The sequence below is a fragment of the Nematostella vectensis genome, chromosome 13 (genome assembly GCF_932526225.1).
Source record: "Nematostella vectensis chromosome 13, jaNemVect1.1, whole genome shotgun sequence".
NCBI classification, from domain to species: domain Eukaryota; kingdom Metazoa; phylum Cnidaria; class Anthozoa; order Actiniaria; family Edwardsiidae; genus Nematostella; species Nematostella vectensis.
The window spans coordinates 593,476-621,121 of NC_064046.1; the positions used below are offsets into that span (position 1 = coordinate 593,476).

The window sequence follows — 27,646 nt, forward strand, 5'->3', positions numbered from 1 at the left end:
GCAGTACCGTAAAAGCTCTTATAAGCCGCAAGGGCTTTTCCATCCGTCTTAACGGGGGGTGGAGTTTGGGGGTTTTGGAAAGGGGCTCAATAAAAAAGCAGGCTCATTTTAAAAACTCTTTCCTGATTTAACACTAGATATTTCTGCCCTTTTAAGGAGACCATTATGTATGGAGTATTTAAAGAACTTGGATCAGCCACGCTTTTGTTTTTGTTCACAAAAATGTTCCTGATGCTATGAATCAGTGTACACCTATTACAAAAAACTATGTCAGTGCAAATGACGATTGACAAATGGCAGTTCTACGACCGAAAGAACCCATGAATCCCAAAATATTTACTCTAAATTCAGAAACATATAGATAAAACATTCAACTTTCCATTAAATGTAATTATTTTATGGTTCTGACATCGCTTGAGTTTATTTACCACCTTTATTTTCACAAATAATCAATACCCATAAGCACCTTTAGGTCGTAGAACTGCCATTTGTCAATTGCCATTCGCCGTTTGCGCTGGCAACCTTTATTGAAATAGGTTTATATTTCGCTTGTCTCTATTATGGTCTCCATCTAAACCAAGCAATCACTAGCTCTCTTTTAAAAAGTGTTGGGCGTTATAGTCTTAAGAAAAGTGATGGGAGAGGTCTTACCCTAAATGGTCATTTTTGGTCATTTTAATGCCCAGCTTTCAATATGAAACCCCCATTGGAAAAGGTGGTTGAAAGAGATTTTAGTGTAATTGAAAGAGAATGGTATCCCATCGCGCTGCTATCAATGCGGCACATTATGCGGCAGACTCTATTCGGGTATCATGGGTATCGGTGACCATCCCAGGACTTCCATTACTGAGTTGTTTTGCTTGATGTTGTAACGGGATGTAACCGTCGTGCTCCTTTTTATCCCAAGCCAACATTTGACACATTCTTGATAACTGTAAGTTCTTTACTTGTACAAAAGCATTCTCCAGCAGTTCTAATACTTTAAAGATTTCTTAAACATCGCTATTTTCTTAAATTCAACTATAATGCACTTTAACTGAATCATTGCAAGTCAAGTTGTTTTGAATATTGAGTCGTCCATTCTTGGTTGTACTTATTTGCTAAATCTTAAGCGTATGGAATTGCACTGAATTTTGAATTCTTCAACCCCCTACTTACACTTCCCCAAAGCCCCAAATATTAGTTATTGAATAATCACCTTGCGCATGTTCTAATTTGGCTTAGCTGGCACAAACTCTCTGGTGCAACTTTACATGCAATAACTTGTTTGGAGCAAGCAGTCAAAACACGATTAACTCTGTTTGTATTTCCCAATCGGACCAAATGAAACTTAGCTTGTTTGTACTATCAGAACCTCCTTCTATTGTTTTTTACTTTTGTCCAACAGCATTAAAGTTACTTGGGTAAGTTTAGCTCAAACAAGTTTTCAAGTTTTTTTTTTTTTTTTTTTTTGCGGCCAAGTTCAAAGCTCAAATTTACGTGCAGATTGATGACGTCTCAGCAATACTGCTGAGACAACCAACAACGTTTTTCCTACAGACGCAATGTTTATAATAGTCATCATCATATCATCATCATCATCATCATTTTTATTACATATCAAGAAAATTTAGCCCAAAAAAGGCATTTTGGTCAAACGCGGCTATTTCCATATAAGGAATCTAATATATTTCTTATTTGGAAAAACTGCATGATTCTTGTCATTCTTAAGGTTGCTGTAGCGCAGGTGCTTCGTAAACTTTGTTACGAGGTTTTGGGTGGTTCTTTTATGGTATTGGGGGTAGCCGGGGATCGTACACGCTGAGCAAGGGTTGACCGTCTTCTTTGTTCTTTATTGCACCGCTTGAGTGTTTACAAATGGTAGAGCTACCACTGGCTAGCGGGAGATTGGCTGTACGAAGGCAAGTACTTTCGGAAGGTAGTAAAGGAACATCTCTTTCCCGGAAAGTTGACGAAGCCAACTTTAGAGAGTCCTGACTAAACCAACCTAGAGCACTGCCGTGTAGTGTCCTCGCAACAGTTACAGCACAATCCTAGAGCTAGTTACTATGCTGCTCAATTTATACTAATCGTAATTCGACTTAACGTTTTGCCACAATGAGCATATATAAATTCGTAATTTTCTTCTTCCATCAATAACGTGCTTGTCATCATAGATATTCGTATCTGCTTCTTGAAAAATATACATATATGTAAACTTGGCTCTTTGGCTCTTTGAAAATTATCTTGAATGCATTTGAAATACTTCTGAAACAACTTGTAAAGATAGAATTATACTTCAAACTCCTTTTTTTGTTCAAATGGCGAACGACAAGTTAAATAAGCTATAATATTTGCTAAGCTGGAGAAATAAAGATATTCAATTCAAAACGATATGAAAAAGAAAAGGAAACTGATATAAGACAAAACTGTAATCCATAAAAAAAACGATCGACACTGTGATCAGTAGTGATACTATACTTATCTATATTCCTACGAGTTAATCTGTGATCAATTTGCCATACACAAAGTTCTTCTTGCTACTTTATGGTAAAGCTTGAGGTTTTTTTTTCGCTGTTGTTCTTGCTCTTTTCGAGGTCTCTCTTCACTAATCTGTTTTTTTTTTTTCATTCTTGCTATTCCTTTTTTTATAGCTTCCCAAAGTTCTTCTTGTTTCTTTTTTTTTCTTGTTAGTTGAACTGATGACGTGTCCGGTTGATTTGTGTTTTGTCAACTCCTTAAAAGAAGACTTCTGTGGCCAACAGCTTACCCAGTGGGTTCTCCGCCAGTGTTACGAGGTTTTGGGTGGTTCTTTTATGGTATTGGGGGTAGCCGGGGATCGTACACGCTGAGCAAGGGTTGACCGTCTTCTTTGTTCTTTATTGCACCGCTTGAGTGTTTACAAATGGTAGAGCTACCACTGGCTAGCGGGAGATTGGCTGTACGAAGGCAAGTACTTTCGGAAGGTAGTGAAGGAACATCTCTTTCCCGGAAAGTTGACGAAGCCAACTTTAGAGAGTCCTGACTAAACCAACCTAGAGCACTGCCGTGTAGTGTCCTCGCAACAGTTACAGTACAATCCTAGAGCTAGTTACTATGCTGCTCAATTTATACTAATCTTAATTATAAACTGGTCAAACTGGTTTTTAGGATGATGTAAGAATAGAAGATCGGGTGTTGACTTTGGGAAGAAAATCAACGATGAAATAATAAATGACTTAGAATAAATTCCTTCGATAGAAATAGCAAGAGCAGTATAAAAGGAAGAGTTTGACTATAGTAATATGCAAAATTAAGTAATGTAACAGCGGTAAGATTAAGGATAAAAGTAATCATTAAACTATTATTTTAGCCTGGCAAATATAAAACCTGTTTTGCTAAACAGTAACTACGCATGCTTAGTCAAACAATGAAGAGATCCACGTAAAGCAAATAAGTGAAATGTCGAATGGAAAGTGAAAGTAAATATCTGACGTGTCGGAAACCATTTTTGCATAGATTAACAATTCCTTCATAACAACTTTATGACTTGTAATCAGAAGAGAAAAACAGTGACTCTGACCATCTTTACTCAATGAAGAAGGTCTCTGAAAAGAAACTAAGATTCCTCGTTACAAGACCCCCAAAATGTTTTCTTTATATGTTATTTAAAAAGTATTGATGTTATTGTTAATAGTGAACTAAAGGCTTTTAGCTAGTCTATAGAATTTATTTTTATCAATAAAAAGACACGTCCACCGTCTCGACGTCACTACGTGTAGTACAGGTGAAGTGACAATATTGTTTATTTACGATAACAATTTCGAACTTTCCGGAGTTGTTTGTTTTGTTTGTAAAACAACAGCAAAATTATGAGTATCACTCGTTATATGTCCCCTTTGAAGATTGGTATTCGATTGACCCCTGTATTTGAATCGTCATAGTTTTGTTTGATTCTGAGTAATTAAGTCTAATAAGATAACTTATAAGTCTTTGTACTAAAGTCGGCCAAAGTTAATGACTACGGCTCTGTAAGACCCTTGTTATACAAATTTGCTTGTTTATAAAGGCACAATGAGGAGTTGTCGTCATGACAAAGATGGATTCTTCAATTGATTGAAGAAGGCTCATTTGCATAGGGCAGGTGAGGGAAAATACCATAGGATTGCTTCTTTCGGCGCGCAACAAACCTGACGGGAAATAATCATTTAAAAGTATTCTTAAAAAGGAAAATACGTGAACTCATGCAAACATACGGACATGAAATAGTGATCCAATAAGGATGGGCACAAAGCAAGGGAAATTTTAAACTCAAGTACCTCTGATTAAGGTAATAAGAATTGTCTTTCGTTTTATTAATTTTCCACCTTTAGAAGTCTCTACCTCTGTCAATCATAACAAGGAAAGACGTTTTATGATGTAAAGCAGAGTACTTTTCTTTATCTAAAAAATATTTTCTTGAATAGATTATTTTCGAGTGCTGGCAAGATAGTTTACAAAACTTTTTAGATATCAAAATTATTTTTAAAAGGCTTAATGGATTTCTATTGATTCTAAGTGAAAAAGTGAAAAATATCAAACGTTACCAGAAGTAGGAGTTCCAGTTTGTACAAGTTATATTCTCTCCGACGAAGTTTTGCGAAATTTGTATTTACCCTCAGGAAAACCAACAGAACTTATTCTAATGGTGCCTAAACAATTTGAAGCTTTAGCGAGTGGAATATAACAATGTATTGATAAAGAATTCCATAAGGAACCATCTTCAAAAATATAGATGTAATGACATAATTTTAAAAATATCAATGTTGTGACTTTAATTTTTTAACACTTTGGAGTTACGTGCAATGACCCTAAGCATAGTTATTTCTGTTATGTAAATGCTCCGCACTGATCTCTTCGCGAGTGACGGACATGCTCCAAGTCGACCTCGGACTCCGAGTATCGAGCGAAGCGAATTTGCGAATGGCAAGAGGTCAAATAATGGCTTACTGGCTTCTTCAGCTTCTAATTTAGTAACTCTATTAGAACGACTAATTTTCAGTTGAGGGTCGGCCGTTCATATTTTTTGTTTTTTTTTTTATGGCTGGATATGTTCTTAACGATGTTCATAAATTTTAGTGTATATACCCAATAAATTATTAGGAAGAGAATTACACTATGATGAATATAGCAATGATTAGGTTGTTACTATGAGCACAATTTGATTCTGCTTTTTAGAACGCATCAGGACTAAAACAAGAAAACTTTTCTCTGCTATCTAAGCCTCGGCATGTTCCATGTTCTTAAAATTTGGGGAAATCTCAGGCTGGACGTTCTTATAAAAAGGTTCTTATACAAAAAAAAGAGTGTATTCCCACTATTTTATTTTATTTTATTTAGAGGCTTCCTCCACACTTATACATAAAAATATACGACAAAATACATAAAAAACAGACAAGAATAAGTGCAGAGAGGGAAAGGCGAACGGACACGAGGTCCCGGCGAGGCCTGCGGATACTTGAACACTTATCCATAAAATACAAAAACACAGAGACTAATCTAACAGCAATTCAGCCTAAAGGAGCGGCATTTAAGGCACGCTGTTTTCCATGTGCGGACCCGGTCGGGGTCAAAGTCAGAGTCTAGTTTGTTGAAATATAGTGTTTTTACACTGTGAGATTGCAACACTTTTGTCTCTTAGGGGCCAAAGGATAACAAATTAATGGTTATGTCCATGTATGTTGTTTTCCAAGACATTTTCATTCTTCCATGGACATTCTTGAAACCATAGAGTGCGATCGCCAAAATTTCCAAATATCGTTAGACGTCAGTATCAAAATCATAAGTACGTCTTTGTTGTCAATGCGCGAGAGATGTTGGATTACCTAAGGAGGTTTTAAAACGATTCGGCACCAATCGTGAAACCCGTTAAGATATGAGTAGCGATCCTAGTTCTACAGGCGGAGAACGTGGGGGGGGAGGGGGTAACAAAGATCGTACGCTTTTCGTGGAATCCATAATGAGGATCAGTGAAGTAAAGGTTGATTCTCACTTGGACGCGAGCGCAGGGCACGTCTGATTCTCAAACAAAGCAATACGATTATGGTGATTTTTATAATAATACTGGTCAGGTGTTTTCCGAACTACTCATTATAGCTTAATCATAAACATCTTTTTAATAATATTAAATGTATTATTATTATCCATTACTGGATAGAATAAATGGGCGCCTACTGCCGGAAGCGTATTGCGCACGGGAAATAAACATTAACAGATATTGCCTTGGCGAACAGCCCAGGGAAGCCTAACTGGCGCAGTTGGCAGAGCGTCGCTCTATAGTGCCTGTGCAGCTTACTCACCGGGTTCGATTCCCGGTACCGACTTCAGTTGAGTTAGCTATTTCTCAAATTTGCTCCAAGGGGTTTTTTCCGTGTTCTTCGGTTTTTCTCTACGGCCCGTAGCCGGGGGTTCGCAAGAACCACCCCACTGACTGAAAGTACCACTGCAAACTAGTACGAGCTACCTTAGAGAAACGGTGCGCTAAATGGGTCAACGAACCCCCTCCTTTCAAATAAGGGCGGCAAATATGTAGGGGGCAACGTTTTTTGGGGCGCGTATTTAGGGGGGGTCACATTTTGGGGGGGCTGTCATTAAAGGGGGGGTTACATTTTTTTGGGCGTCGAATTTAAGTCTGGTTTTAATATAATACTGAGCAAGAGAGTCATTCTTGAAATAAAAATTTTATCCAGTTTACAATGTTTATTGTTCAGGTACCAATCTTGTCTTTATATAAATAAATTTAGAGAAACCTTCTCATGGATGACAGACAAAGCTGCCCGTTCAAATCAGTTGAACAAAACGAATACTTTAAAATGTTGCAAAAACTAGTCTAAAATGTCCTTATTAAAATTGTTTTCTAGCGACACCAGTATTTCGTGTTTATCTCTGTGCCACTCTTAAACTAGCAAAAGTGAAGGTTCATACTTAAATAAATAGGACAAAATTGCCATGCTAGCCGATCTATATTTTAGTAAAGGTTATATTCAGCTATACTCAGTATGCATATCAAGTCTCTGTTGTTTTTTAGAGATATAATTATTGAATATAAAAATGTGGAGGTGGTGGCGGGGAGCAAATTTTTGGGCGTCCAGTCTAGGGGGGGGGGGGGGACGCGATTTTTGGGGCTTGAGGAGGGGCCAAAATTTTTGAGTCACTACGCAGCTCTTACAAGCTGCAATTTAATTGGGCAAACGAACAATAACCGCACCTCGACACAAAGAACGAGAAGAATAGAGAAAAAAGAACTCTTTTGTAGAACAAAGATAATAGGAGACAAAGCAGCTGCGTACTTACTCAAATTTTTGAGCCCAGGGTTTGGCAAAATAGCCGGCCCAACCCCCTCCCCCCCCCCCAGTAATTAATGACCGCTCCCTCTGGTGGCCAGTTAACGAGCCCTTGTCACATTCGTTGTTGTTTCTATTCAACAAAGCCACATGACAATGACGCAAAAGCTTCCGAAAATCAGTTGATGCATTGTCGCACTTGGTATTTTGCTAGGATAACAAAATGGCGGCTTAGAGAACTCTTTAAATCTGAAAACGGCTCAGAAATGCATTTGTTTGGTGTTTCAGCCATTGTTTTCTCATCACGTCTAGAACATGGTTGTTGATTTTTATGACCAGTAACTAAAGTAACTAAACAAATGGTACGCTATAGTATACTATGAATAATAATATAAATAAGACTTTGACAAAACTAGTAATACTATGCAAACTATACTATACTATACTATACTATACTATACTATACTATACTATACTATACTATACTATACTATACTATACTATACTATACTATACTATACTATACTATACTATACTATACTATACTATACTATACTATACTATACTATACTATACTATACTATACTATACTATACTATACTATACTATACTATACTATACTATACTATACTATACTATACTATACTATACTATACTATACTATACTATACTATACTATACTATACTATACTATACTATACTATACTATACTATACTATACTATACTATACTATACTATACTATACTATACTATACTATACTATACTATACTATACTATACTATACTATACTATACTATACTATACTATACTACTTAAAGTCAAGATAAATTATGAATATTGTTATGTGAATAATTATTATCGACACACATATCGATAATGCATCAAGCTCAATGTATTGGCTCTGGTACTTTTTGATATTTATTTGTTTATTAAAAAGGGGTGGGAAAAAAGGGGAAATCGCTAAGTGATGGATCTAATCGAAATTTGTTGCAGTTTCTTGGTATCTGGTCAAATAATATAAAGCCAAATATACATATTTCATTCTGTCGTAATGATATTCGTTAAGTCCATTCAACGGTTTAATCAGTTGGTCGTATTAATTATTCAAAACGTTTATCTCTCAGAACTTAAAAGTTTTCTCGGTGGAGGGCGGTTGTTGACTGATCAAGACAGTTCGCTGTAGAACTTCTGGCGACAGTGCTATGTTTTATGCCCGGTGCTGGTCATTTTAGTAAGAAGGTGCAGGAAGGTAGACTACTTTCCCACCTGCCGTACTTAACACGCTTAATTTTTATACATTTTGCAAACTTATGAATAATTTCAAACACTGACAAAAAAACATTCTCTGCTTTTTTTGGTTGGCACAAACTAAATTTCATTTTATCTCTTATTCAGCTTTTCAGTGAAGACAGGGGAAGTTGGAACTGATTTCAGGAAAGTTCACGAAAATGGGAATTTGTCCTCTGACAAAGGTAAGGAAGGTCTTTTCACTTGTCTCTCGTGCAAGGAAATGGTGCTTGCTAATTAACTGGCATTTTATACTGTTTAGATACACTGCATTTTTGTTTGTTTAAAACAAGTTGAATCATATTGATATCCCAAGTGGGATTTTCCGAAATGAGAATTTGCAGTGTGCTGAAATATTTACAAGCGAGGTTTTACAAAAAAGATCTCGGAGATCTGTTTTCAAGAAGAAAGAGTAATTTGGGAGTGCCCGTCAGCGATCGAGAAATGCATTTATTATTTCTATCTTTGGGGTTCTATTAGTCGATTTTTAACAGCTATTTTTACAGAAAAACAACAGCGACGTATTATAATACATGTATTTGGATATAGCTATAAAAAAGCCATTGCATTAATCAAGTGCAGTAATCTTCTTTTCTACTTCGCTTCGATTTTTTTATTTATAGTGATCAAACAGTTACGTTTTGTTTGTTGTTTATCAGCGGTCACATAAAACAAGTAACAAAAAGCAAAATGGGTCACCTTCTAAACATTTAATTTTGCATCTATAATTTGTTGCTTTAAAGGACTTGATTAGCGTCATCAGGCCCGTAGCCAGGATTTTGAGCAGGGGGGTTCGTTTACCCGTTTAGCGGACCATTTTTTCTTAGGAAGCTCGTCCTAGCTCGCAGTGGTACTCAATCTTCCTTCATCAGAGCGGACCTTCCAGTCGAGTGGGGTGGTTATTCCGAACCCCTCGAACACCCCCTGGCTACTGGTCTGGCCTGGCCTCTAAGAGCTGGCCTGGTCATTGACACTAAAGAGTTTTTATCAACTCCTTTGCTGTATGTCCAATGATTTGCTAACACTATTTTGTACATTTTAAGGTTGTGCTACTATTTGGAGCTATTCTAGCAGGTAAATGAATCTATTGTTTGCGACTCGCGCTACTGTTTTTAAACAATGCTAATTTATTTATTTTGTTTAATGAATGATGAATTTAATGAATTTAATCAATTGATAGCCTGCGAACCGGCTCTCTTGTGTGTTTTCGTTGTTCAGAATCCCCTGTGGCATGGTCGGCACAGGAGTCCCGACACCCCCAAACAGAAATTTCCGAATTAACCCACTGGAGAGCCGGCTAGCAGGCTAATCAATTAAGTTTGAATTACACTCACCGATGACACTCTTTTACCGCATCTTTTACTTATTATTTTATGATCAATTCCCCAGGCCCTATTTGCACGGCGACTTCGTCTACTCTGTCCTTTAATATCACAAGCGCCTACTTGCGCGTCGATCAAAAGGTGATCTTGTGTGTGAGAAAAAAGTTACGTCATATTCAGCTATTTCAATAAACGTCGGCGATGCAAATGGCGAATGGTAGTTGTAAGACAAATCGCGGCTTGTAAGTATAATTCCCCTTAAGAGTAAAGAGTAAGTTAACTTATCAAACGAGTTATTCACATTTTCCTGCTTTAAATGAAATATGATGAGTCCCTATCCATTTTTGGATAGTAGCACTGCCGTTTGCCATTTGCTCTGACAACGTATTTTAAAATAGGTTAATAGGTTTATTTAATGATACAATCCTAATCGTATAAGACTTCGTTCCTTTTGTTATTGTACACAATTGAAAACCCAATAAAAATTAATTGATTGATAGGTGAACATGACGGTGAACGAACATACGGGAATCACCGTGACGGGCTACACCTTCGACTTTGGTGACACCAAAACTGCATCGTTCACCGATAGAACAACAGTGAGTACAGCTGTACTATTAACAACGGGCAGTCGGTCATCGCCTACTCAAGACCTTTACCGTTCTATTAAATACACAACCCCCCTGGGGGGGGGGGGGGGGTCTTGCCATGCCGACTTGATAGGGATGCTCGTCGTATTTTAGGGGTCAACGTTGGACCTCAGGTATTTTTTAGGGGGTATCCGAAGAAAAAGGCTTTTCTCTTAGAAATGGTTAGAAATGGTCACTGCTTGAAACAGTCAAGGTGGCCACGCTGGCGTGCGTCGCAATGTAACTTCAGAGTATATAACCTGTTTATTTTTCATTCCGTTTGCAGCTGGTTACACATCAGTACGGTACATCCGGGATATATACCATCACGCTCTCTGTCACCGGAAATACACCGATGACTGTCTCAAAAAATGTGTCTGTAAGACATGCACTTACAAACATGGTGGGTACTTTTCTTAAAAAGCATAGGCCAACCAATTTTTTTTTACCTTTGAGGGAGAGGGGGGGGGGGGTGTTTGGGAAAAAAAATCATATGGCCGCGGTGTTACACGGAACAGCTTGCAATAACATTTCGTCTTGCAACTGTTGCGTCAATTTTTGATAGTACGTCAATTTTTAGCGCAACATGGCACAGGCCTGTTCCTATCGCCCTTGCACGTTACACGATACAATTTTAAGCGCAACATCTATTGGCAACATAAGTTTAGTACCCAGTCTTCGCGCGGTGGCTCTTTTGTAAACAAAGATGGCGGTAGAGCGGTGGACTCTTCGTCGACCTGCAAACTTTGTTTTGATGCTTTTACTAGTTGAGAAATCTGATGATGATAAAAAAGATCTCAGCAACGTAATAATTCCTTGGACAAGGAAATGAATAAAAAGAGGCAATAAAAGGCCTGAGGCCTTGCGCGAAAAGTTGATGGCGTTCATGTTACACGGGGCAACAACTTTCTGAATATTCGTCATCTTGCATTACGAGTTTTTTAATTCAAGTAAAAAACTCGCAACGTGTTGCCGAGCTAGAAACTGCGCGAAAATTTGTTCCGGTAGCCATGTTGAACGGCATCAACGTTTCGTGATGCAGCGTCGCGCTTAAAGTTGTCGTGAGCTGTGCCACCTTTAGGTCAGGCATGGGTTTGTCATTCGAATTCAGTCATTGCCAAAAAAAAACTAGAGAAACCCCAGACAGTTACATAAATAAACATAAATAAACTTATTGTTATAAATCTAGTTTTTAAACCAAACACCAAAATTTATACAAATCTATTGGTATCAAAACCGAAAACTAGACTGAAAACAAGCTGATTTTAAGAATAGTGATTGTATCAGCGATTCTAGAGTTTTGTGACCTAAGAAATCACGCATCCAAGTCTGATGAACGAGCTTTCATGCTAATAAAAATATTACCCTCCGCAGTCTATCAGTTTGAATTCTACGCTGTGCATTGTGGGATCTACGGTAGGTTTCGTCCCCACCCTAGTCCCCCCGGTCGAAGCCAATGTCTATGGCTATCTTATGAACACCAGTGCCGCTGCCTGGATAGCGGGCACAAGCATTCCGTGTACCGAGCCTGGTGTGTTCAAGCTGGCTGTGTTCGCGGATAACATTGTGAGCGCGGTGTTACTGAGATGTGCTGCTAACATCACTGGTAAGTTGGATCATTCGGTCGATTGACAAAACGTTGTCGGCTTCGCGACAAGCCCGCATGTAAGCATGGGTAAAAACCACTGAAGCGCCTAGCTGCTTAGCTGCATACAGTCGATCGACAAAAGGTTCCCGTCAACCGGCTTCGTGACTACGCGACAAGCCCGCATGTAAGCATGGGTAAAAAACACTGAAGCGCCTAGCTGCTTAGCTGCATACAGTCGATCGACAAAAGGTTCTCGTCAACCGGCTTCGCGACTACGAGACAAGCCCGCATGTAAGCATGGGTAAAAAACACTGAAGCGCCTAGCTGCTTAGCTGCATACAGTCGATCGACAAAAGGTTCTCGTCAACCGGCTTCGTGACTACGCGACAAGCCCGCATGTAAGCATGGTTAAAAACCACTGAAGCGCCTAGCTGCATATATTAGCCACCGCATAACTTCAGGCAGACGCTGTGGCGAATTATTGGCATTTTCACGGGCGTCAGTGGAATTCTTAAATGAATTTCGTTGGTTTTCGTACCTAATAATGCGTCTTGCTTCGTGTTGTTAGGCTTTTTAATGTGTGTTTATGTCAACCTGGTAACCCGATCAAACCTTTTTTTAACCTACAGCGGTAGACGCGAGTTTTAGCCTCTCAAGGGACGTCATTAGCAACGGGTCTGCAGTTACGATCACAGCCATCCTTGGTTCCCCATATTTGTAAGTGATCACGTTTTCAAAGCTTCATCACGTGATCTTGTGCATTATTTACTGGCTATGATAAACATTTTTTCACCCGTATTATCGAAGCCAATAGGGACTTTAAGATGCGACAACGGCTACACACTTTAACGCTTGGCGACAAATTCCACAATAGTTTTGATGAAATTACCTAACTTTATATTCAGGAACAAACAGAAATTAACCGTAAGCTTCATTTCTAGAATAGGAAACAGAGAAAAGTGAATTTATACTTCAACCGACAACGTACTCGCCAGACCGTAAAACTTGAAATTTCACGTCGTGTTTTGGCGGAGAACGGCTGGAAATCTATCAGACAAAACGCATTTTCACGTGCAGCCTTTCACGAGGGGGACGTTGGGGTTTGCGGTATTGCGGTATCGGCGTTAGTTTCAAACGTGCGGTGATGCGGTATTCGTGAACCCTACGGTGTGCGAGATTTTTGCTTTCAAACCGCGGTATTGCGGAATTTTTGTCGTTCTGCGGTGCGCGGGATTGTGTATTTAGATTATTTAGAGATTCTTTAGAGAAACTGCATAAAGACGTGTGTAATATGTAATAAAAACCCTATCAAAGCAGTCAAGCAGCATGTCGAAGGTGAGAATATTATAATTGTTTCTCGTGACGAAATGCAGATTTGACAGAACGGAAGAACGTATTCGAAGTAAGAGAAAAAACACACCTAAGGACAGGGGTTATTACGACTTTTAACTTTATATACGGTAAACATCACGAGTTTTCTACGAAGTTTTATCACGTTTGCGATGCAGAGTGACTTTTAGAGCTTAGTAATCGGTACAGTTCGTACCATAACGCTTGTTTTACGAACAACTATTGTCAGTATGCGGTATTCTCGATTTTTTGTGTGCGGTAATGCGGTATTGAGCACCCCCCAACGTCCCCCTCTTTCACTTCACAAATTAATTCCGTTGTTTTCTACCGTCGCCGTACTCGTAGCCGTACTCGTATCTTAAAGTCCCTATTAGCGGTGCCTATTACTTTAGACCCGTTTTCCGGAATTCAGCAATTATATGCTGGTTTATGTTGGTCATAATTAAAAAAAAAAACAGAACTGGACCGAAATGCATTATATACCGTAATATATATCTGATGATATGAAGATCAAAACTGCTGATCTTATAGGCTTACCAGGCCTTTTCTAGGTAGCGAGGGCCTTCCGTTGCTTTATCTTGGGCGGAAGCTCATTGAAAAGTTTCGCTCCCTGGAAAGCGGAACCCTGCTCAAAATTTCGGCAGTTCTTGTATCAAAAGTGTGATATGGTTTTAGTGTCTTTAGGGAAGAGACCTGTAGCATTCTTAGATATATATATATTGTCGGTGGTACGATTATTTATAAAAGAACAAATCACCCAACCTTAGAATCGAAAGAAAATGTAATCTCTGATGATACAAAAAAAAAGATAAAAGCTCACCTTACTACCCACGTGACCCTCGTCACTCACGTGACCCTCGTCACCAACGTGACCTTCGTGACCGTGCAAAGTGTGTACTTTATAGAGAACAACCCATAAGATCAAGAACACACCACATCAACAACAAAATGGGATGCATACGCTAAATGAATTCATTTGCGACCTCGAACACCTTTTGATTACTCTCTTTTTCTTACGCAGGAGAACCCTCACCATTGATGGTAGTTCAAAACTCATGACAACCAACTCCATAGATGAGACTTTTTACTCTACAAGCCCCCCGGAAGGATTTCCAATCACACTGTCTATTGATGATGGAGCGAGAATAGCTCAAAGCACCAAGTACCTGAAAGTGATAACCGGGCTGAGTCCGCCGTTTACGTTGAACCATAAGAGCAGTGTCGGCATGGGTATGCCTTTTGTTGTCAACGCCTCTGTGCAGGGACCCATGGCCACGTGAGTTCATTTGTTCTGATAGTTTGCGCTGTACAATCTCATAACTTAGCATGTATTTGATTGGTGTCGGGGAAGAATAATGATGACGATGACGATAGCGATGGCGATGACGATAACGATGACGATGATGATGATGATGATGATGATGATTGTGAAAATGACGATATGGTGATAATGATAATTAATGGTGATGTTAATTAAAATTATTACGATAGATTATGCCATGATATGTTTCCCTACTCTAGATACTCTTGTAACTTTGGCGATGGTTCACCTATCAAGAACTCCACCAATGGCTTCTTTGAGCACGTATTCTCGAGTGAAGAGGAAATATGCATTAGCTGCAATGCCACAAATCCAATCGGAGACAGACTCGATAAAACCTCCTGTGTCAATGTTATCGAGCGTGTCGAAGGATTCAAGTAAGTATTTCATACTTGTCGTCCATTACCCAGCACGTCTGACCCCAATTCCGCATTAACCACCTTTTGCATTTGCATGTACACCTTGCACCAGTAAATAAATGCATCGTAACCTGCAGTGGTTCATGGGTAATGTAACAGGGGAAATCGGGGACTATTTCCAAAGGTTTCCGAGCGGAGAAAGACTACTTTAACACACAATTTCGACGAGATTTTGCGTTGTGTAATTATCAACACGCTCGATCGCCATTACATAACTGAACATGTCCTGACAAAGGTGCCTGACTCCGGTCCAGGCCGGCGCGAGCGCGCTACATGAACGCCTAGGACTTTTCTTAACAAGTGACCGGAAATCGCGCTCTGACACGGTCCCCCCTAGCGGGAAACGGCGTCCCGACGTTTAACAGAATAAACGTTAATAATAAACAATGTCTTATACGATCTCAATGTCTACTAATAATGGCTTAAATTCCAGTTCCTCGAAACCTTTTGGTTCCGACAGTCTATAAGATAAATAATCGCTGTCAGTTTTCTTGACCAAACTGGATCCTCTACCAGACGCTGCGGCTTCTTGGAAACACGTCCTGATCTGGTTCTCTGCTCTGGTTCCGACTGCACATCAGAGACATCCGATGAGGCAAGGCTTGGAGGCCTTACCGCGTGGTTCTCCACTACCGGTGGAGCTGTGTCTTCCATTTCGTCAGCTACCTGTGGGTCTTGCTCCTCAACCTCGGCTTGAAACAGCAGCTCTGGGGGTCCCGCAGTGGGAACCCCAAACAGGTCGAGGCCATCGCTGTCTTCAGCTGAGCTGGAATCGTCCTGGGCCTCTTGTCTTATTGGTCTTGGGGGCACTTGAGGTAGTATTCTCCTACGTCTCTTGCCCTCCGGTGGCCGTCTGGGTCGGCTATTGTGATCTGGTGGCAAACCAACTGGTTGGTACGTCCTTTCAACTGGTAACAGCAAGTTCCGATGTAGAGTTCGGGCTCTACCACCCTGTTCTGGTCGCACAGTGTAGACTGGTAAGTCGGCATGGCGCGCTTCGACTATGTGAACAGTCTCTTCCCAGCGGTCACTCAGCTTATGTTTTCCTCGGATACTCAAATTGCGAACCAAGACCCGATCTCCTGGTTGGAGGGCTACATCACGAGCGCGAACATCATATCTCTTTTTGTTTCGATCAGCCGCTGCATCTTTCTCCTTAGAAGCCAACTTGTAAGCATAGTCAAGCCTTGCACGCAAACTCTCAATATAGGAAGACAAGGATTTCGTGGGTGCGATTTCCGATGCAACCCCCAATGTTACATCAATTGGTAGCTTCGGATGTCGGCCAAACATTAGAAAGTATGGTGAGTACTTTGTGGTCTGATGCCGTGTGCAATTATACGCATGCGCCATTGATGACACGTACTCCGGCCAACTCGACTTCTTATCTTCATCTAATGTTCCTAACATATCCAACAGGGTTCTATTAAAGCGCTCCGTCTGGGCGTTTCCCTGAGGATGATACGGGGTTGTTCTCGACTTGGTAATTCCTGCCAAAAGACATAAGTCGCGGATAACATTGGACTCAAAATCGCGACCCTGATCCGAGTGTAGACGCCTTGGAAACCCGTAATTAATGAGTATTTTCTCCCATAGAATCTTCGCTACAGTACCCGCCTTCTGATTACGAGTTGGGAATGCCCATGCAAACTTCGTAAACGAATCCGTAACGACCAGGATGTTTGACATACCCCTCTCCCCTCCTCAAGAGAAAGGAAGTCCATCGCCAAGAGATCCATCGGCTCATTTGCTTGTAGCGAGAGCATGGGTGCTGGCGGTGGGTCCAGTGCTTTCCGAGCAATACAACGTTGACAATTTGATACATGCGCTTCGACATCTCTGGCCATGAAGGGCCAGTAAAACCGAGACTGAATCAGATCTTGAGTACGGTCTCGACCCAAATGTCCAACATCGTCATGCAAACCCTTAAGCACTTGGGCGTGAAACTTTGAGGGCAAAACCAGTTGTAAGGATGTTTCCCCATCAACCTCTCGGCGGCGTTTCAAGGTTCCATCAATCACTACCAAGCGTTCGAATTCCTTTACTAATCTCGCTGCATTTGAGTTCAGCTTTCTTAGTTCGCGTCTTGTCGGGGGTAAACCACTAGTAACAAAAGGTAGCACTTTACTGATCACAGGGTCTGCTTGCTGTAATCTCGGCCAGTCGTTCTCTGAAATAAATGGAGTAGAAGATGGGACAAAACGTTGATGTTCCTAGAAATCTACTGCAACAGCTTCTGGTCTGGCACCAACTTGCTCGGCAACCGGGATCCATTCAGGAGTGTCGTCAGTGTCTACAACTAGTGATTGGACTATAGCTTGAAATACTTATTTGGGGCAGGTGCTCGCTTCTTCCGATGTCTGAAGGCGTTCAAGAAATGGCTTTAAGTAGTCTTCCTTATCCTCGGGGCTGGGTTCAGACCCCTCTCGTGGTATTCTTGACAGGCCGTCCGCATCACCATTTGACTTTCCTTGGCGATATGTTATGGTGATATCAAAGGGGGCTAGAGCTGAAAGCCAGCGGTGATCCGTAGGGGTCAGTTTCGCAGATGATACAAGGTAAGTTAATGGATTACTGTCCGTTAAGACATCACACTTTGCCCCATACAGATAGTCGCGGAACTTTTCTGCCACTGCCCATTTTAAAGCCAAGAACTCCCTTCTATAAGCAGAGTAGTTTCGTTCGGCAGGCGTTAGAGCTCTGCTGCCATACGCAATCACCCGCAACTTGTTATGCTTCTTCTGGTAGAGTGCAGCTCCAAGACCTGATCCACTTGCGTCTATATGCAGAATAAAAGGTAACTCGAAGTCAGGGTAGCCAAGAATAGGAGAACTTGTCAAATGTGAAATCAATGTCTCGAATGCTGACTGGCATTCACTGGTCCAAGTAAACGAGGAAGGTGGCGAGGATTGTTTATGCTTCTTGGCTGGTCCTGTAATGAGTAACTGACGCAAAGGTTCTGCAACTTTTGAGAAGTTCTCGACAAACGACCTATAGTAGCTAGCAAAACCTAAGAAGGTTTGCAGTTCCTTTGTGTTCTTTGGTGGGTTCGACAACCATTCGTGTAACGGAGCTACTTTTTCAGGGTCAGGTTCGATTCCCTCTGCAGACACTACATGACCTAGACATCTAACACGTGTCTGAAAGAGTTTACATTTGGATGGTTTCAATTTTAGACCACACTTCATGAGTCGAGTCAAAACTTCCTCGAGACGTACCATCATTTCATCGAAATTCCTCGCAAAAACAATGACATCATCCATATAGACGACGCATGTATTATAATTGAGATCTCGCAGACAATGTTCCATCAGCCGTTGAAACGTGGCCGGTGCATTTGTGAGTCCAAACGGCATTCGAGTAAACTCGAAAAGTCCGAACGGTGTTGTCATGGCGGTCTTTGGTTGATCTTTCTCGGAAATGCAAACTTGTAGATAGCCACTTTGTAGATCGAGAGTACAAAATAGCTTAGATCCCCTCAAGGACTGAAGGGTATCCACGACTCTGGGGATAGCATAGGAATCTTTGATCGTTTTACTGTTCAGTCTTCGGAAATCCACGCATACTCTTAAGGAGTTGTCTTTTTTGCGGACGAGAACTACTGGGGAAGCGAACGGACTTTTTTACTCTTTTATGACACCTGAGTTAAGCATATCATTAAGCGCATTTTTGAATTCCTCAAGTTGTCCAGGTGGAACACGCCTAGTTGTCTCTTTAAAAGGACCATCATCAGAAAGATTGATCTCATGTTCAATGACGCCGGTGCAGCCCAGATCTTGCGCATCTTTAGCGAAAGCTCCTTGCATGCGATTCAACATGATATTTACTCTCTCCTTTTGGTCAGAGTTCAGTTGGACGCCACTTAAATCAAACAGCCCGTGAAAACTACTTTTATCAATGTCCCCAATACTACCCCTATCAGGTTCGATGATTGGTTCGTGTACAGCAGAAGCTAATGAAATGCACGCTAATTTCGTTCTCCCTTTGATAACAACCGGCTCATCAGATATGTTCGTGACTTCGACTGGGATTTTACATTTCCCACCATTTCCGCTAAGCGAGATAAGACTAGTTGTAACAGTAAGATCTGGATGAAGCTTATTATCTCCGGCAGTCTCTAAGATAGCCAAACTGTCCCCTCCAGGGTAGGACTGGGTTAAACCCCATACCACCGTACGCTGATGGGCACCAATAACAATATCATGACGGAGCGTGGATTTAACTTCTACTTTTCCGTTACTTTGCTTAGTATTGAAATGTTCCCTTTTGTGGAGCGATGCATAAGCCCTTCTCCATGCAGTCGAGATTTGTACCCTTTGAACAAACTGAACTCCATGCTTTTCCTTACATCGTACATGAAATGCCTTTGCAATGTTCGTTCCAATAACTGCGGGCACGCGCTTGTTGTAATCATTGTCTGGTACCACCAATAATAAAGCACATTCCTCCAAATAAACACCTGTCTCTTCTTCCGGAAAGGAAACTTCAACCTCGATATATCCTATGTATGGGACTTGCTCCCCCCCAGCCCCAACGAGTTTGATCAAATTGTCAACAGAGTTCAACGGACAGTTCTTTAAATGTTTCTCATAAAATGATTGGGATATAGATGAAATTTGACTCCCAGTGTCCAAAAGTGCCAGACATGGACTCCCATTAACAAATGTAATACACTCATTTGCATCACCAATCAAAGACTTTAAAACGGTCATCATGTGGGGCTGGTAGTTTACTGCCTTTGGTTGCCCCTCCACAAAGGCACCTTCCTGTTTCCCGAATATGGAATGTTTGTACAATTTCTCTGTATGTGACCGGGTTCCCCACAGCGATAACATGCCGGTAAATATTCACGGGGTACCTGTGGTGACTCTGGCACAGGAGACTGGGGGGAGGACCCACCCAATGTTCTCGTCCTAGGCAAGGCAGAGCCCTGTGGTGAAAACATCTGGCTGGAATGTTGAGAGGGCCAGTACTGGTAAGATTGCTGATACTGATATGGGTGTGGTTGCCCCAAATGATAGCCTTGGGCTCCCTGTGGTTGGGGATAAAAGGTGGCTGGGGGTGGGTTCCATGAATAATTGGGTGGTGTTGTTTGGTAAACCTGGCTTTTCATGCCTGAGGTGACCTTGGGCTGGGACTGTTCAAAGTGGGACCCCTGTGGTTTCATAATATCCCTCACCTCCCTGGTCACTGCGGCAACAATTTCGGGGAGCCATGCGGGAGCCTGATTTTTTGCAGCAGAAGTCTGAGCTTGTTTACAACTGGCGCTTGTATGTGTGGGATGGCTAACTCTGTACTCCCTTTCCCCATAACGGGCAGCCTCAATCAATTCGCTAAATGACTTACATTGATCTTTCTTATGTCTCGCTTTGTCCCTTATTCCGAACAACAGACCCTCCCAAAATATTAAGCTTAGGTGTTTGCTTAGGGCGTCATCGTCCTTTAACAGTTCTGCCCCTTGTTCCTTGGCTTTACGTAATTGGGTATCAAGTCGGGATGCGAAAGCCGATACTTCTTCATGCTCCCCTTGCTTGAACTTATAAGCTTGTGAAATTAGTTCGTCCCCATGCACGGAACCATTATCCCCATAAAATTGGTCTAGGCTGTCTAGAATCGAATCTAGTGTTGCCTCAGGCCCAAAACCCACTATTTTGTTCTTTGCCTCTCCTTGAAGAGATTTCCTTATCTGCTCGGCTATTAATTCATTGGAATATATGGCCTCCTTTCGTGCACTTTCAACTTCGTACCTCCATACTCGGTACGACACCCCTTTATCGGTCTGCACAAAGCCAAAGAACTGTGAGAACTGTGGTTTCGAAAAATATTGCATCGTGGTGGTAGGTGCAACAGTTTTTGGTTCTTCCTTGATTATTATCACCTTTGAGCCCGTTACTTTGGCTTTGCACGAGTGGGCTAGAAATGCCTCAATTTTTACAAACTCCCCTTTCCATAACTCTAAACCACAGTTATACTTAGCTGTATACTTCTCCACCAGGGATTCGATAGTGATTTCTTCGGTGTCTGCCCCAAGGAGACTTACAACTCGATCGCGCTCGATTTTCATCTTTTCTTCTTCGGTAATCTCCATAATTTAACTCCACGAGCCCCACGTTGGGCGCCAAAATGTAACAGGGGAAATCGGGGACTATTTCCAAAGGTTTCCGAGCGGAGAAAGACTACTTTAACACACAATTTCGACGAGATTTTGTGCTGTGTAATTATCAACACGCTCGATCGCCATTACATAACTGAACATGTCCTGACAAAGGTGCCTGACTCCGGTCCAGGCCGGCGCGAGCGCGCTACATGAACGCCTAGGACTTTTCTTAACAAGTGACCGGAAATCGCGCTCTGACAGTAACATATTAATACCTGAATCCCGGTCTCTGAACGCCGTGTAAACATTGACAGGTACATAAACAAGAATGTTTAAGCTTTCTTAACCTGTGTTTGGTTTTATTTACGCTAATGTGTTTTGTTTATTTGATACCCATGAAACAATGCGGGTTACGAAACATAGAGTGCAGCCTTATTTGAAATAGCTGTATATATGTGCACGCGATTGGTTACTCGTTTAAAACACCCACTCCACTGACTCTCGTAACCCGCGATGCGTGCCAAGAGGCCGCAATCCTACATTATTCTACCCTTGCCCTTATATATGCACTAGAGGGTGGCGACAATCCTACATTATTCTACCCTTGCCCTTATATATGCACTAGAGAGTGGCGACAATCCTACATTATTCTACCCTTGCCCTTATATATGCACTAGAGGGTGGCGACAATCCTACATTATTCTACCCTTGCCCTTATATATGCACTAGAGAGTGGCGACAATCCTACATTATTCAACCCTTGCCCTTATATATGCACTAGAGGGTGGCGACAATCCTACATTATTCTACCCTTGCCCTTATATATGCACTAGAGGGTGGCGACAATCCTACATTATTCTACCCTTGCCCTTATATATGCACTAGAGAGTGGCGACAATCCTACATTATTCTACCCTTGCCCTTATATATGCACTAGAGGGTGGCGACAATCCTACATTATTCTACCCTTGCCCTTATATATGCACTAGAGAGTGGCGACAATCCTACATTATTCTACCCTTGCCCTTATATATGCACTAGAGGGTGGCGACAATCCTACATTATTCTACCCTTGCCCTTATATATGCACTAGAGGGTGGCGACAATTTAATGCTGCTTTTCTAAATCTCGTTTCTTGACCCGTTTCCATGACTCGTCATCCATCGGAACGCTTCCATTCTAAGTGAATGGATGCACTCGTAGCAAGAGGTTTGAGCAGTTACACCTGTCGTGACCCCGGTTCGAAGATAAAGCTTTAATTGTTAATACACGTATTGTTTCAGTTTAATAGAAAAAATCAAGCCCATAACCCTAGGATCACCGGCTGAAATAACCGCAGAAATCTTCAATGGAACCAACGTCAATATAACATTTGATTGCGGAGATGGTCCAACTTCCATACACACTCTGGCTATAAGGGGTAGGCGCTTGTCTGTTTGTCTATGAATCTTCTTTCCGTCATTTCTCTCTCTCTCCATGTCTGTCCATCTCCTTGTCTCTATGTCTGTCCATCTCCTTGTCTCCCTGTCTGTCCATCTCCTTGTCTCCCTGTCTGTCCATCTTCTTGTCTCCCTCTCTGTCCATCTCCTTGTCTCCATGTCTGTCCATCTTCTTGTCTCCCTCTCTGTCCATCTCCTTATCTCCATGTCTGTCCATCTTCTTGTCTCCCTCTCTGTCCATCTCCTTGTCTCCCTCTCTGTCCATCTCCTTGTCTCCCTGTCTGTCCATCTTCTTGTCTCCCTCTCTGTCCATCTTCTTGTCTCCCTCTCTGTCCATCTCCTTGTCTCCCTCTCTGTCCATCTCCTTGTCTCCCTCTCTGTCCATCTCCTTGTCTCCCTCTCTGTCCATCTCCTTGTCTCCCTGTCTGTGCATCTCCTTGTCTCCCTGTCTGTCCATCTTTTTGTTTCCCTCTCTGTCCATCTCCTTGTCTGCCTCTCTGTCTCTCTTTCTGTCCATTCTTTCATCTTTCTGTTCATCTTTTGTTCACTTATTCTTCTTTGCCGTTCTTAGTATGCCCGTTCTTCCCTTTCCGCTCGTCCGTCCGTCTGCCTTTCTGTCTCCTTTCTTTACTGAGTGGTATTTGTTTTTTTTTTTTTCAGGTAACATGCTGGATATCACAGTGGCGCTGTTAGCCTTTAACTACACTCGTCCTGGTGTCTACCCGATCAACATGTTTGCATCAAATGACGTCAGCAGTATGAGCAGGTTGACGTACGCGATAGTCGAGGCTCCACTAACCAACTTAAGATACAATGTAGGTGTGCACGGCAACTTGCACTAGGAAGTAACGTGGTTTTTAAGGTCTTGGTAAAGGTAAATTTGACACCACTGTTTGTTTTTGTGGTTTTTGCAAAACCTGTGTCAATAGTTCTTAAACTTTATTTTTGCAAAACCATAAATCGCATTCTAAGACGGCTAAAATGGGCCTTTGCTGTTTCCCGTAACCTGTTGACCGTGAATTCACGCCAAATCTTTGACTATTCTAGCGTTTTATTTTCAGGCAAGAACTCGAGCTTGTCGGGCGTAATCTCGCGACGGGTTTTAAGATATCGCCTTCAAATTGTCGGGATTTGATAGATAATTATGCCATGTCATAAAGTTTGTGAGGAATTTTCGATTTTCGACTAAAGATCGCTTTTATAGCACTTTTCTTGTCCAAATTTCGCCAGAAACGAGAGTTCCAACTTTGATTCGTGATATTTTGTTGACAGTGTCAAATAACAAAAAGTCCTCACACACTTTGGTAGATCATCTATCTGTCATTGAGATGCAATAACGTGCAAGTGCATGCGCAATAACGCGAAGGTGCATTACGCTCTAGAGTAAACTCCGTACTTTTAGTTTGAGGGCTCAAAACTTTTAGCTATTGCAAAAATAAAACTTGCATGATATAATTCAATCTTTTATCTTTTATTTGATATATAGTTTGTACATGTAGTGAAAATTACGGCACGACAATATTTTTTTTTTCGCGGACACGTCGTTTACGAAAGGCTGCATCCGTCCTGCTGGAGAGCGACGAAATATAAATTCGTATTTTGATATCACTTTCGTCGATATAGATGCAAGAATACTATTGTCGCCGAAAATTTTTATAAATGTTTTGAGTTCTACTGGCGTAAAAATCTTACCACCATAGCAATACATCATAGGTAGGTAGCTAAACAAGATTATGCTTGTCGGGCGAGATCACTTATTTGATTTGCCTTTGTTTTATACAGACTTCCTGGACAACCGCGTGTCTAGAAGTCAATGGTACTCTCACCATCGACGTAAGCGTTGACGGCAGTAATCCGCAGTTTCAGTATTTGTTCAACGATAGCTCCTTCAATACCACAGGCCTCCAGGTGACAAGGGTCTTCTCCACTTTTGGCCTTCACTCTTTTAACATTATCGTTCGCAACAACGTGAGTACCGTGAATACGACCGTTTACGTTATAGTGTGCAAGCCAGTACTTCTGATGAACACCTCGGAGGTCGTGAGCGCCCCTACCAATCACACCACCCCTGTCGTTTTCAATATGACCTTTGACATCGGCTCTGACTTCTCTTGTGCGTTTGACTTTGGAGACGGTACAGATTTAACTCATCATTGTTTCAACTATGTGTACTTCGAAGACAACTTGAGCACTGATGTGACGCCGTTTAAGAATCTCAAAGTTTCAGTGAACCATACGTATACCTACGAGGGTCATTACATAGTCCAGATGAACTGTTCCAATAGACTTAGCTTTACTACGGCTTCCACGGTCGCGATCGTCGAGAAGCCAATCACGGACTTTTCCTTGCCGAAGCTCTCGCCGCAGATTTACGCAGGGACAATCAACCTGATCTGGGTCATGACCGCTGGCTCGAACGTCACCTTTGATGTAAAATTGGCAAATATACATATTCATACAATAAAGCTGACCGACACAGGTGGTTTATTTGGACTGCTGGAAAGGACACATTACTTTGAAGTAGGCTTGTATGTTGTTTCTGTGAATGGGTCCAACCTTGTTTCAGCGTGTTCTGGGGAGTACGTCTTGACAATTCAAAAAGATGTCACAGAGCTTGACTTTCAAGTTACTGCTAAGGATAGTTATATTGGCCCTGATGTCCAAGGATTTGGGCCCTCTAAAAATATATTTCCCGTAGAGTACCCAATTAATATCACAGTGACTCCCAACCGTGGTACAAATTTGACGTATAACTTTACTCTTGGGTATGGTCCGGATCAGAGTCTCCAGGAACCCACCTTTGTCATCCAGTATCCGGCACCGTTGGCAGCCCCCTGGTACGAGACGTATACCATATATGTCACTGCCTACAACCTTGTGAGCAACGTGACAAAAGCCTACACCGCTATCGTTCACAAGACTGTGAAGAATCTAGTACTCACCAACGATGGCCCCACGAAACAGAATTTAACGATGACGTTTACCTTGACAATTGGAGATTTCGGCACGGACACCTGCTTCGTGTTTGACATGAAAGATGGCAAAAGTTTCCACGTCTTTGGTTCAACCCGTTGCGAATCTCTCGACCTACCAAGACCTAAGGTCTTCACCGAGATCGGAGTGGTTCCTACCATCACGTTCACTTACGTCTACTACATTATCGACGAGTATTTTGTGACCCTGAATGCCACGAATGCAGTGAGTGCAGAGACTGTGGAAGTACAGGCTGTCTGCGTGAAGCTCGTCTGCTTGTATCCTAACATCACGATGAGAGGTGGGTACTTGTCTGTTTGTATCCTAACATCACTATGAGAGGTGGGTACTTATCTGTTTGTATCCCAACATCACGATGAGAGGTGGGTACTTATCTGTTTGTATCCCAACATCACGATGAGAGGTGGGTACTTTCTGCTTGTATCCTAACGTCACGATGAGAGGTGGGTACTTTCTGCTTGTATCCTAACGTCACGATGAGAGGTGGGTACTTATCTGTTTGTATCCTAACATCACGATGAGAGGTGGGTACTTGTCTGTTTGTATCCTAACATCACGATGAGAGGTGGGTACTTATCTGTTTGTATCCCAACATCACGATGAGAGGTGGGTACTTATCTGTTTGTATCCCAACATCACGATGAGAGGTGGGTACTTATCTGCTTGTATCCTTACATCACGATGAGAGGTGGGTACTTGTCTGTTTGTATCCTAACATCACGATGAGAGGTGGGTACTTATCTGTTTGTATCCCAACATCACGATGAGAGGTGGGTACTTATCTGTTTGTATCCCAACATCACGATGAGAGGTGGGTACTTTCTGCTTGTATCCTAACGTCACGATGAGAGGTGGGTACTTTCTGCTTGTATCCTAACGTCACGATGAGAGGTGGGTACTTATCTGTTTGTATCCTAACATCACGATGAGAGGTGGGTACTTTCTGCTTGTATCCTAACGTCACGATGAGAGGTGGGTACTTGTCTTTTGTATCCTAACATCACGATGAGAGGTGGGTACTTTCTGCTTGTATCCTAACGTCACGATGAGAGGTGGGTACTTGTCTTTTGTATCCTAACATCACGATGAGAGGTGGGTACTTGTCTGTTTGTATCCCAACATCACGATGAGAGATGGGTACTTTCTGCTTGTATCCTAACATAACGATGAGAGGTGGGTACTTATCTGCTTGTATCCTAACATCACGATGAGAGGTGGGTACTTATCTGTTTGTACCCAACATCACGATGAGAGGTGGGTACTTTCTGCTTGTATCCTAACATCACGATGAGAGATGGGTACTTTCTGCTTGTATCCTAACGTCACGATGAGAGGTGGGTACTTGTCTTTTGTATCCTAACATCACGATGAGAGGTGGGTACTTGCCGGGATATTCTTATCAATGTATTGTTTGCACGATATCCTAACGTCACGATGTTTGCACGATTCGTAGTGATCTTGTTTAGTTGTGACTGCATGATCTGTTGTGTTGTAAATGTACTGATGTGGGTAAATGTACTGATTTGGCTTTCTCTTGAGTCTCTTGAATCTCCTGCTTCCTCGTTTGTGTATCACATGGCTACGATCTGAGAGAGAAAACCCCAGAAATATCACGGCCATGTATCGTTCTCGGTTTTCTATCCTTTTTATTTCTTATCATAGGTGTGGTAAACAGGCGTGTTCCCAGGATTGGCCGAGGGGGGGGGGGGGGGGGGGTGGGGGTTGCGCAGTCATATGTAACATACGGAAAAAGCATAGTATTTGAAGATTCCTAAAAAACAAAATTATCCACTTTTTGGCCGCCAAGGTGGGGGGTTTCGCGCGCACCCTGAGCACCCCCACCCCCCCCCCCCCTGTGTACGCGCCTGGTAGAGACACCCAGAAAATGCAACGATTGTGAATCGATCTTCTCTTATCT

At 41.8% G+C, this 27,646-nt stretch overlaps 1 protein-coding gene across 4 annotated transcripts in view; it reads left to right on the forward strand.

The window, feature by feature from the left end:
- The first annotated feature begins 4,079 nt into the window (after positions 1-4,079).
- LOC5521481 overlaps positions 4,080-27,646 on the forward strand; it is a 49,170-nt gene continuing 25,603 nt past the window's right edge. Inside the window, exons 1-13 of one of the 4 annotated variants that reach the window (XM_048720868.1) lie at positions 4,080-4,288; positions 8,678-8,754; positions 9,613-9,643; positions 9,959-10,032; positions 10,392-10,490; positions 10,807-10,923; positions 11,895-12,126; positions 12,738-12,825; positions 14,480-14,734; positions 14,980-15,156; positions 22,579-22,715; positions 23,395-23,549; positions 24,517-26,008. In XM_048720868.1, coding sequence (XP_048576825.1) covers positions 8,731-8,754; positions 9,613-9,643; positions 9,959-10,032; positions 10,392-10,490; positions 10,807-10,923; positions 11,895-12,126; positions 12,738-12,825; positions 14,480-14,734; positions 14,980-15,156; positions 22,579-22,715; positions 23,395-23,549; positions 24,517-26,008 — 2,881 coding nt within the window. In that variant the 5' untranslated portion in view covers positions 4,080-4,288; positions 8,678-8,730. The other 3 variants (XM_048720866.1, XM_048720867.1, XM_048720869.1) reach the window with 3 other exon arrangements.